This window comes from Polypterus senegalus, chromosome 3 (genome assembly GCF_016835505.1).
Source record: "Polypterus senegalus isolate Bchr_013 chromosome 3, ASM1683550v1, whole genome shotgun sequence".
NCBI classification, from domain to species: domain Eukaryota; kingdom Metazoa; phylum Chordata; class Cladistia; order Polypteriformes; family Polypteridae; genus Polypterus; species Polypterus senegalus.
The window spans coordinates 224,011,416-224,024,473 of record NC_053156.1 but is presented as its reverse complement, the minus strand read 5'-3'; the positions used below and the strand labels follow the sequence as shown (position 1 = coordinate 224,024,473).

General features: G+C 38.0%; 1 protein-coding gene across 1 annotated transcript in view; it reads left to right on the top strand.

Annotated features, from left to right (window-relative positions):
* Positions 1-211: 211 nt before the first annotated feature.
* The window catches only part of LOC120525909 (guanylyl cyclase-activating protein 1-like), a 34,528-nt gene continuing 21,681 nt past the window's right edge, over positions 212-13,058 (top strand). Inside the window, exon 1 of the mRNA XM_039748591.1 lies at positions 212-292. Within this exon, the coding sequence (XP_039604525.1) occupies positions 282-292 (11 nt within the window). The 5' untranslated portion in view covers positions 212-281. The remainder of the gene's footprint in view (positions 293-13,058) is intronic.

Sequence of the window (13,058 nt, the reverse complement as noted above, 5' to 3'; positions counted from 1 at the left end):
GAGACACATAATTGGCAACCACCATGTCAGCTTTGAACAATTTGGAGTTGCAGTGGTTAATAAAATATTATAAAATAGTAAGTAATCAAAAACACCAAGAAAAATAACACTGAATCACTTTGAGGGTTATGACATCACTAAATAAAATATCTTGTGTGAAATGTATAAGAAAGCTTAGACAGGTATGGGAAGAATGTGTAGATGTGACACACACAGTAACCAAATGGGGATTTGAACCTAGATCTTAAGAGCTATGAGGCAACAGTGCTACCCATCATGCCATGCACAAGAGGTAAGTAAAATAAAAAAATAAGTTATAATGCTGGTTGCCCCTGAATATGTTGTATTTACATCTGTAAATCTATTCTATAGCTGTTCACCAGCCTTCTGTTAATGCTTGAAGAGGTAATCACAGCTGCAGGTTACATTGTTGCTTATTTCCAAACAGCACAGGTAAATCATAATACTGAATACCATTGTGATCAATACTATATGGTTTTTAAACTTCACTTATTAATCATGATTTACTTCATGAGATAGAAGTACATAATAAACTAGAATAGTTGCATTATGTATTTGAAATATTAAAATGTAGGCTGAAAATTAAATGTTTAAAGTGTAATAAGTCTTGATTTTAACAGAAATGTGTAATTTGCACCCTCAGATAGAGGTTTATAGATGGCTAGATCCCTAATAAACGATCAAAAATCAACAACAACATCACATTCATAACCACTGACCTTGAAATAGTTTAAAATGATACCCCACAAGCTTGAAATTTGTCCATTTTAACTTTCTGGGAGTAGCTGTTAGAGTGCTAGGACCACCAGGAAAGAATCAAATATCAAAAATATGATCATATTTGTAATTAGCATCCTTGAACTAAATGCAACAATAAAATAGAACAAACAGATAAAGAAATAATAAAGCAAAACTCCACATGTCTATATTACTGATACCCATTTTGTCAAGGCTTTATGAAAAGGAGTAACTTTGGCCACTCATATTCCATTAGGTGCTGAACCTCCTGAGTTGGTTGAAGCAGCATGTACAACCTCAAGTCCTTTTGATCATTTCAGCTGAAAACACCTATTGCTTTACTTTTTATTATAAGGTGTGACAGATAGGGAGCGCTATCGCTCCCTTGAGCCCTTATCCAAGACTCCAGACACCAGGAAAAAGTCCAATAGTTGACTTTATTTATCTTCCACAGTGCACAAAGCACCCTCTCATCCACTATAGTCATAAATCACAATACGATAATAATAAACCAATCCACCACTCCCAGACGCATTGCCACCCTTCCACCCAGCTCAGCTCGCGGTCTGGAAGCTCCCACAGTCCTTTTATTCTCCCTGACCCGGAAGTGTTCCCAATCCCCAGTCCATGTGATTCTTTATCACTTCCAGGTCAGGTACAAGTCCTTTTCTTCACCCCAGAAGTACGCCACTTCTGTCATCGCTCCTCCTATGTTGCACTTTCCGGGTTATAGGGCACATATGACTCTTCGGTCCTCCCTGCAGCTCCCTCTTGCGGCCCCTGTGGTCCATGACTCCCTGCTGGTCTTTGGGCCACCTCCATACTGCAGGGCGTGCTCCATCTGGCGGCCTGGGGGCATTGGCCGGGATGACAAGCCAGCCAAAAACCACAAAGGGTGTAATTTCCTTCACAAAATATTGTCCAAAATGGCCTATAAATAAGGGGTTTTCTGGTCTGGAAAGCCACAAACAAGGGTGAATGCTCAAAAAGCTTGACATCTTGCATTATTAGATATCAAAATGAGTCAAATATATCATATATGGGGGTATTGTCATACCGGTGAGTCAGGAGGTGTCAGACAAGAGAAACTGTAGTGATTTTAAAGCATTCTTAAGTAATTCTTATGAGCACAATTTTTATAAAGTTCAGTTTATCACCTGTTCTGAAATGCTTGCCTTGAAACATGCTATATAAAATTAACATTGATAAGGATAATTTGCCTACTCTAATCAGTTAGTTATGTCTGCTCTCTTATTACGAAAATGAATATTTAAATGTAAGTATTCGGTAATGAGTAGCATTATAGCATAACATTTAGCTCTGTGATTTCACAGCTTCACAGTCTGGGGTTCAAATCATGGCAGTTTGTATATATTTCTCCATATCTACTTAGTTTGCATAGGTATTTCTCCAAGTTTTCTCTTATATCTAGAAGATGTTTTAGAACAATCTGTGACTCAAAAATGTCCCTGTATATCAGGGTATGTTGTGCAATGGATTAACATCCTAGCTCAGGGTAGCTCACGCCTTGCCGCTGTTGCAGCCAGTTATGGGCTCTTTGAAGGTGATTAAGCTGGCACACAGAACGGATGAATGCTCTGTAATTATAAAAAGAAAAGCATTTTGGATGTCTTTTTTTTCTGAATAGATCTATTAAAATAAATGCTTATAATGAAGCGTGACAAATATGTTTCAAAGTAGCTGTAAAAGTTAAATGAAGGTTATAAGCTTTGTGCTCCCATGTAAATGAGATATTTCACCATTAAATCAGTTATTTCTCTTTACAAGTTTGCAATGATAATGTAAAGGGCTTCAAAATCGTGTCTTTTATAATATTTACCTCTGAGTGATTAAGTACTTAGAGACTTAAAACTGGGCATATTTGTAAAGCAATGATACATAAAAGCTATGATTTAATGGTATTATGTACTATAACAATATATTAAACGTTAAGCGTAAGAATGATGATGGCACTAACCAGTCACTTGTCACATCTACCTGATACTGGATGTACAGATCTTTCTCAGATGGGCACACCAAATTGACATTCCTTTGGAACGAGTCTCACAACAAATATCCAGCCCAGAAGCTTGTGTAAAGTTGCTTTACTGCTACAGTTCCTTTAATTGGGGCTTTTAAAGGCAATTGCAAATTTAGCATCTCAGTCTACAGAGAAACAAATACCACACATGCCACAGACACACCAGCCTCACTGATATTTGATTCCTCTTTCTCAGATTTCTAAAGAGGAACTAGAAGAAAGTTCTTGTAATTCCAACAGGATGAGAAAGGTCAGGCACTAGGTGGCACTGCATAGCCATACAGTGTACACAAAGCCTAATGGCTGCAAGGTGCAATGGTTTACTGGTCCCTTACCACTAAGAGAAAAATGCTTTTGTGGAGTCCACAGAATAAATGCCATTTTGTTGCTGCTCCACATGAGGGCAGTGTGCTGCAGGAGGTGTTTACCTTACTTGGAAATTATCTCCATGTTATTTTCCTTTAGGGTTCCTATAGAAGCATCCAAGCAAATATTTTTTAGTTAGCCTTTGCAGGGTTTTGTCTGTTATGGAGCCATGTAAACTGCTTCCCTAACTGGGTGTGTAATGATACCTGTTTCTTGATGCTGTTTAGGTGGTAAAACCAATATTATGAGAAAATCAGTTTCACTTCTGATAATCCACAAATGGGTTTTGAGTTCATTTGTGGAACTGTATCATAATAGGTGAATGTGGAGCAATATCTTGTTCCAACCCGTCACCATCAGACTGCCATCCACTTTTTGCTTTTTGTAGTCTATGCTTTCTGATATAAATAGATTGCTGCTTTTAGATCCCAGTTAATTCCTGTACACAATGAAGTCAATTCATGTAGAGCCTATCTGTGGCCAACTGAGTTCCAGAAGTGATTGTGTGTCTTCAGACACCAGAGAGTCACTGCTGAACACTCCTTGTCATGCAAGGGGAAGTAAAATTACTCTGAAAGAGACAGCCATCACTGCCTCCTTGGAAAAGCAAGTAAGGCTTGTGTTTCCAGTTTTCTTTGTGTCATATCATGAGTGCCTCTATGAGTGACTGAAGATTTTTTATCTCTGGCTCCAGTGTTTGTCCTCATCTGTGCTGGTCTTTGAAATCAAGATGTGAAACAGTTGTTATGTCTACACCTCTGGATGGTCTAGAGTAACAGGAGAGATCACTTGTGCTGAGACCCCCATCCTTAATTTGAGAGGTGCTTTGTTGTCTGTTGGTATGGTGTATTATATTGTTCTTTGTTGCATTTATCATTGTGACAATGTTGAGTATTATGCAATGTATTGCGTGTTAATGATGCAATTTTTGTGTAACTGCAATACTTTCAGTTCAAATTTGTGTCTTATTACTTTTGTGTATTTATTCTGTTTGCCTTAGGGCAGCAGCACCTGAGAACTGGTTATGTTTGAAAGCATAAAGTGATTTCTGAATTTTCAAAGTGAGAAAATGCAGAAATGATAAGGACAAAATCCACATCAAGAAGACTCATCAGTATGACTGTCTTCCTACATTTCTCTCTATTATAAAAATAAAATCTTGGGGAGGCAGACTAGGGAGACGAAACGTGATCTTCTCATAAGACAATTTGAAGTCCCGCGAGAGACACTTTAAGCAGCTCCTAGCTTTTAAAACAATGACAAGCAACAAGCGAAACACGCAGCTCGCAGCAGATGATCCGACCACTTCTCCTTGTGTGCGTTCAGCAACATTAACCCCACCTCTTCACAACGCGAGCAGCAGAGACACAAAGTGGCAAAAAGGACAGCGGCTGTACAGGCTTTAAAATGATCAACGGGCAGTGCGACAGCAGCTGCCCCCCCTTCACAACGCGAGCAGCGTTATACGTCCTGCGAGAAAGAGATTTAACCACACCCGGGGCCGGAAATAAAGGACAAGTATTGCTTTTACAACGTTACGTGAGACAAGGCAGTGAGCCATCATTTGAAACAAGTCCACGGACATCTAACCTAGCAGTTGTTGGATTGCTTTTGGCAGACACATATCATGTGCTCCCAGCTCTTAAAACAATGACATGCGACAAGCAGAACAGGCAGCTTGCCAGCAGCAGAAAGACAGCAGATAATCCAACGGCATCTCCTTAGTGTGTGTTCAGCCGCACCCCCTTCACAACACGAGCAGCGTTATACGTCCTGTAACAAAGAGATGTAACTACGCCCGGGGCCAAAAATAAAGGACAAGTATTGTTTTTACAAAAGTTTTTAAAGTAAAAGTGAAAATAATGCATATGTAACAATTCACATGAAAATAACAATCTCTTTAAATTGTATATCCAGTAAACCAAACACAGGGGTGGGCAAGCGAAGCAAGCAGGGGGCGGAGCCCTTTAGTTTCTTACAAAAACATGAGGTTTAGTTTACCTTGTGACTTTCTCTTTTTGCCAAACACAATGGTATTACATGCAGTTCTGGTCCCTGCTTCACATCCTTGAAATTGAATTAAGAATGGTCAAGGCCGTGCATGGATGAGCAATGGTATTAACATGCTAACAGACATTATCTCTTTGATCAGCCTTAACTCATGAGCTGGTAGGAAGAATCACATGGAACTGGTGGCCCTGCCCCTATTGACCCAATTACAGTAATAAATGCAAACAAAGAATTGACATAATTCAAACAATTAAAACATAAAAGAAAAGCAATAATGAACAATTAATAAAATAAAAGAAACCAAAAGAAGATAATAGCTAAAATAGTTACCACAAAAGAAAGAACAAATGACAACAAGGTAACAAACTTAAAGCCAGGGACACAGTTCCCAGTGTGGAAGAAAATTTAATACATACAGACACCCCTCACTGGAATGTCCCGATTTAAGCAATAAAACACACAGGCAGGAGAAAGCGTCAATCGTTATTCTTTATCTAAATATTCGAAGAGATAACAAGTGTATTACATGTTAGCCACATGTTAGTCATATTGCTACAAAGGAAAAATCTCCTCAGCGCTATATTTATGCAACCCATTGATTAGGTCACTATTCTTTAAAAGGAATTCAGTACAAATTCAGAAAACTTTTAACATGATTGGTTACACCCAGTTGCTAACAGGATATGGCAGATGTTGATACCTTGATGATCACAATTTGATTGATAGTCCTGTTTGTTTAGGATGTACGTGACTTTTTCAAATAAATGTATATTATTCATTTATTTTTTGGGAGCCGTGTGAACCTTGAAAAAGAAGGTAAAAGAACAATGGTTTATATATATATACATATATATATATATATTGTAAGCTGGAGGGCTGATCGCACCCCAAGAAGATACAGACGCCCCTGGGAAAACCCCTGAAACACAGACTACCCTCACATTGCCCCTTACCTTCTCACTTGCGCTATAATGCGTAACACAAGCCTCGCGTGATACTCCGCTAACTTAAAAGCCTTGTGCAGCGCCTGTCAGTTTTGGAATTGATTGTTTGCTTTTATCTCTCTCTCTCTCTCTCTGACATTCTCTGCTCCTAGCAGAACTGTCATCTCTGACTTGTCATGGAGCACGTTTAAGCTTTTGAAAAAGAAACAAATGTTTGTTTGCAGTGTTTGAATAAAATTCCTGTTTTCTACAACCACCTATGTCTCTGTGCAAATCTGTGACCCAAGCGTGACAATATATATAAATATATTATGATCCAGCTTGGTACAAAACAGGAAACAGTATTGTAAGGGAAAGGTTATGCCATAAATATAGCATTTCTCTTAAGGGGTTATGTAAAGGACAAGAAATACATTTTATCATAGTGAATAATAAAATAATAGCATCAGCTTTTAAGCATAAGCTCAGAAGGATATGAACCTCAGACACATGCCAGGTGCACACATAGAGCAGGATTCAGATTTAACTCTTACACCAGCAGATTCTGATAGTTATGTTTAATAATGTAAAAGACTGCAGCCTTGAACTCTAACTCCTTAGAGGGACAAGTGGCCTTCAGCCATGTAAGAAAGACTAAAATTACAACCTGCCTGAAGAAGGGGCCTGAGCTGCCTCAAAAGCTTGCATATTGTAGTCTGTTCAGTTAGCCAATAAAAGGTGTCATTTTGCTTCACTTTCATTGCAACCATGTAAGAATGAACAGTAAGAGGTCCATGATACACACACGTAGATGTCCAAGGCTACATACATGCTGGGGTTTTGTGAGGAAGCTACAGAGGTGAATGGCATCTGCCTGCTCTTTATATGATTTTATGTGATTAATGCATTTTTCAGAACAAAGGCCAATCTTTAGATTAAGAAAAGCTGATTTTGCTATGTGAAATTTTATGTTCAATTGGGGATAAGCACAGACATTCCCTGCTGCTGGTGCTCAGAACAAATACCTCACACCACTGTGATGAAAACACAAATGATTACTGGAGACCAATCAGATGCCTTAAGACATAGTGTTGCTTCATTGGCTTCCCTCAGTTGTACTTATTTGCGAGTTTAAACTGAAATGAAAGACATCTTTGTTTTAGTAGCCTATTTTTATTGATTTAATATCTCAACTGAGAGCAACTACAATGGTCTACCTTATTCTCACAAACTGTAGACTGAGGTTAACCTCTAAAACTAAACCTCTAAAGATTCAATGAGACCTAAGTAGAAAATTAGCCTGGCTCCAAAATAAATAAAAAAAAAAAAAAAACTTTTGGGCCAATACAGGCCCAACAAAAAAGAGGGTAACTGCTTCATTGTTCAAAAATCTCAGAAAGGAAGAGGTGAATTGTAATGTTATGATTTGACAGGCTGAACCTGTCAGTCAAACCTGAAGTTTGTTTTCTTGTTTCATATACCCTAACAATTACTTAGATTTTCCATAACGCCATTTTGTCTTTCTCTTGCTGCCATTTTGTGGATTGTGTTGCTACGATGTGCACTCCAGTTGCTGGGGCTGTGTTCACAGAAGTCATGAACATGACCTTGTTATGTCAAGGGTTTGAAGACTAGCTCGAGTATCCATGTTCTATCTGAGTCTGACAAATAATCTCTTGAATCCCTTTTCCAAAGACTTTCTCTCTGATTATTTTCTTGTTAATAAATCCTTGCTCTTGTTTCTTGGCTCTGAATTCTTGGCCATGTTTTGGTTCTGACAAAAGATCTCTTTGATTTCTAGTTTTTGACATTTGCTTTGTTCTCTATGACTTTGATTCCTGGGTTTAGTTTTGATTCTGGCTAAAAGATCGCTTTCACTTCCCGTTATTAAAATTGGCACAAGTCTTGTCTCATGTTCATTTTTTGGTCCTCTTTTACTCAAAATAATATCTCCAGTTTTTGAGTTAGTACACATAAAACCCCACATGCAACAAGACAATGTTTCTTTATATTTAACGATTTTACTGACAAAAATCAAAACCCAAAATTAAGAACAAAAGCAAAACAGCAAAGCCAATCAGTATTCCATAGGTCTTAATCCTTATAACAAGCCAAAGTTCAAAAACGAGATACTCAAAGCGAATTGTATTATATTTACAATATCTGCAAAACAAAAGGGAGCCAATAACAGAAGTCTCCCATTGCTAGTGCTGAGAGTACCTTAGCCTTATGTAAGTCTGGGGAAGTCCCACAGTAGTGCTGCCAGTGGGTCCTCCCCCTTAGGCTGAATTTGAAGTGTGCAAGTCACATACATAAAAGAACTAATAAATACATAGTCAACATAATTCAGAAATACAAATAATCAATAAAAAAGTCATTAAGAAATAATAAACTATAAAACAAGGAAAACAAAACATATTCAATAATATTTACCTAACAATAAGTAGAAAACAACAAAGATTAAATAAAAAGAAACCACACCTGAGCCATGAAGTGAGATACTTTGAAATATTTGTCAACTCAATAAAAAAATAAAATGTACTTAGAGAAAGTGCAGCAGAAAGCTGAGAGCTGTCCCTTGTTATTGACCTGCGCAGTTCATGTAGGCTATACACTGTTGTACACTCAGTGTGATCAATTTCATGTTCCTTTGTGAACGAAAGGTCACAGTTTACATTTACATTCATGTTACAGAATTTCAAACATATCTGAAAGTTTAATTCATGGTGAAAGTGGTATAATTGTATTGAAGTTTATCACTGTAACAAAATGAAATGCTTATTATAGAGACATTTATGTGTAGATGGTTAATTTCTACAGGCACTGGTGTTTCTTTCCTTTTGTAAACCCATCATTATAATTTCTTTAACTTCCTGGTTGTTAACCTTCAGTGTCTCTTGAGCTTGGAATTCTGTGTAAAGATGGTTATGCCCGAGTGTCTCTCAGGTTAGGTGGTATTGTTCAGATGTACAGTGTTATGCCCAAATAATGCTCGGGACAGCAATCTGTTGCCATCTAGTGAATAAATTAACATCATGCTGAAAAAAATTGTGAATATTTTTTTTTAATTTGCCAATTTATTATAACATAAAAATTCATGGTTGGGATAGGTCATTCAATCGAAAAACACAGAAGCATGTAAACAAGAAGCTATAAAGTGAAAACTGAAATTTAACTGGGTGGCACGGTGGCGCAGTGGTAGCGCTGCTGCCTCTCAGTTAGGAGACCCGGGTTCGCTTCCCGGGTCCTCCCTGCGTGGAGTTTGCATGTTCTCCCCGTGTCTGTGTGGGTTTCCTCTGGCCGCTCCGGTTTCCTCCCACAATCCAAAGACATCCAGGTTAGGTGGATTGGCGATTCTAAATTGGCCCGTGTTTGTGTGTGTCCTGCGGTGGGTTGGCACCCTGCCCTGGATTGGTTCCTGTGTTGGCTGGGATTGGCTCCAGCAGACCCCCGTGACCCTGTATTTGGATTCAGCGGGTTAGAAAATGGATGGATGGATGAAATTTAACAAGTATTTGTAATGACAATGTGAAATCATAATCTGACATTGACACAGACAGTGAAACGGATGCATATGGCTCTGGATGACCAAACCATGATATGTTTGGTGATTTTAGTGACATAATGCTGTAGCAGGGTATAGTATCAACGTGACAAAAAGGTCAAATGAATGCAGTCAAGGGGAAGGACAAGAACAGTGTTAGCTCCCTAAGCACAGTTCACAGTTCAGCAACTATCAATGTTTGTGTCAGCAGAAATGTGAAATTCACTAAGCCTTGCAGTTTGGTAGCCTACAATAATACAGCAGGTACATCGATCATACATATCAAGCACTGAAATTCTACTTTCTCATATGCAAGCAACAGAAAAATATTATAAGAAAAGCATTCAAAGAAACATGCTGTCAGGCAGTCTGTTGATGCTTGTTTCAAAACATATCACATGAAGGACGTGTACTAAATCTGCATCAGTATAGCAGTGGACACTAGATATGCCTTCCCCATTGTGTTTATGTTTTCGTATTTACATGTTTCTTTTACACTGTCACAGGCGGCTGGGGATGGAGCCCAGTTGGGACGCCTGAGCGGATCGGAGGAGGGCTGGTGTCTCCTCCCGACCATGAGGGGGCGACCGCCTTGGTTTTGTTGGTGGCCTCGGGTAACGTGCTTGGAAGTCCAACCCTGTAGGGGCCCATGGCCACCACCAGGCGGCACCCCAGTGCCTGAAGAAACCTGGAGCCCAGCACTTCCGCCACACCAGGAAGTCCTGGGGGGAAGAAGACAGGGGACACCCGGAGGGCTTCCAGGTGCACAGCCGGCACTTCCGCCACACTGGGGCGTGTCTGCGGAGGAATGCTGGGAAGCAGCTGGAGCCCATCCGGGGTGTGATAAAAGGGGCCGCCTCCCTTCATTCGAGAGCAGAAGTCGGGTGGAAGAGGACGGAGCTGGAGAGAGGACTGGAGGCGACCCGAAGAAAGGCTTAAAGGACTGTGAGAAGCCTGGACTTTGGGGGATCGGTGCTGGAGGCACTGGGTTTGTGTGCAATTTAAACTTGTAAATAGTTTTAAATAAACATGTGTGTGGTGGAAGAAACATCCGTCTGTCTGTGTCCGGGTCTCGTTCACAACACATAATAACATTTTTTCTTCCTGAAAAAATTCAACATTCTGGGTTGGTTATGAGAGGGTGGAAACTTTGATAAAATGTGGATCAGTACTATAGGCAAGTGGAGTGTCATTTTATACTACTTTTAAGTTGCTGATCACAAATATGATAATATTTTAGGTATTTTATTCTTTATCGGTAGTCCAAGAATTGTAAGAGCCACTCGCAGAATGTTAAAAATGACAACATGACAACAAACATAAGCATGTGGGGTATTATTTTAGACTAGTTCAAAGTTAGTGATTATTAATATTATATTATTTTTGATTTCTGGAAAATGACAAGTTTCTATTAAAAAACTTTAAACATTTAAATTTAAGCACACATTTTAATATTTCAAATATTTGACACAACAATGCTTGTTTATTATGTACTTCTACCTCATGAAGTAAATCATTACCTTTCTTATGAACACCCTAAATTAGGATAGCTTACGCCCCTTGGGGAACTACCCACAAAACACATGGTACACAATCTGTGCCACTTCCAATTACAAATAAACACAAAGAAAAATATACAAAAGAAACATTAATATAAATAAATTAGACACAATGTACTTCTACCTCAAGAAGTAAATCATTGCATTTTTTATGAACACCCTGAATTAAGGTGATTTATGTTAATTCAGACTTTTTTCACAATTTGCTACATAATAGTGTTTCTTTGCAGAGGGCATTGTACAAAATATACATTCTTCAATCTTTTTTTCTTGTTGGAGCTTTTCTTAATTATTTTTTATATGTAAATCATAGACATGATTAATAAATGATGTTTAAAACATATATAGTCTTGATCTCAATGGCATTCAGTATTGTGATTTACCTGTGCTGTTTGGAAATTAGCAGCAATGAGACTTTTTGAGCATTAACAGAAGGCTGATGAATTACATCAGATGATGTCTACACCCACATCTGACCTCTCTCCACTACTTAGTTTTGCAGTACTTTAAGGTTAATTCAAGCTGAAGGCTTCCCCAGAAGAGGATTTTCCTTTTCCAGTTTAACAGCAAGATCCCAATTAAGCTGTTGTGTATGTGTTAAAGGAGAGCGAAGGAGGAGGGGCAAGAAAACCTTCTCGGCTGTTTGTTTTTTTTTATTATTATTATTTCCCTCTGTGTTATTTATGGGTGTTTATCTGTTCCAGTTATCTACACGTCACCCTTATAATAGTCACCATGCTCCAGATGTGACTTTGCAGAATGATAAATGGTGGAGGTGGCTCCTCATTGCTATGTGCAGTAATTTTTGCTGTAACACCTGAATCTTTCCCTTTACTCATCCAATAGAATTTTTCTAGCACTGCTAGCAAAAAAAAAGTCTAAAATTCTTGTTTCTTAGGGTTTTAATTTTTTTTTTCTAAAGCTCTCCATGACTGTCACTTTAGAACTAATTGCAATGTTTTCCTTAGAAAAAAATATATTATCGGGTCAGTATATGTTTAAAGGGTCATTATTGTTACATGTTCACAGTACAATGAAATTCCCATTTAAATTAAATTAGATTGCACAAGATATATTATTATAAATGACAAGCTAAGATGCATACAGCAACAGAGACATAAAAAGCAACAATCCAGACTCACAGCATGAATAATATAATTAAGATTTAAATAAATATTAACTATAATGAATTTTTTTCTGCAGAAACAGCAAAATGAATACAAGTTAGATTAAAGAATATAAGTATTTAGTAGGTCCTCCCTGTGTGGAGTTTGCATGTTCTCCCTGTGTCTGTGTGGGTTTCCTCCGGGCACTCCGGTTTCCTCCCACAGAACAAAGACATGCAGGTTAGGTGCATTTGCAATCCTAATATGTGTTCTCCAGTGTATGCTTTTTAAATTCTGAAGTATTATTTACATATAAAAGGATTTTCCCATATAAGAATTTTTTTAAATGTCCCTATTTCCCTTTTTAGTTATATTTTTTTACTTTAGACTTTTACAACCCTCTTTGGGCCTGTGTAGTTTGTAAGCCTGCACATTGTGATTGTAGATGAGACCTGTGTAGGAGTGCAGGTCTGACTTTTATTTTTTTAGATTTGTGAATACAATCAGATTTTGTCATGGAAACATTGCCACTTACCTGACTATAGGGTCCTCAGTGAAAACTTAGTGTAAACTTTGTGTTTATGTCCATTGCAAAATGAATGCTTATAAAATGTTAAAAATGTACAGCAAAATCATAAACAAATATATAAATTAACAGATACAGATAAAAAAAATGTGTTTTCTGACTGCAAAAATTAAGAAGAAATCATCAAATTAAGGTTCTGTCAAAGTAAGCAATTGTTTTTTGAT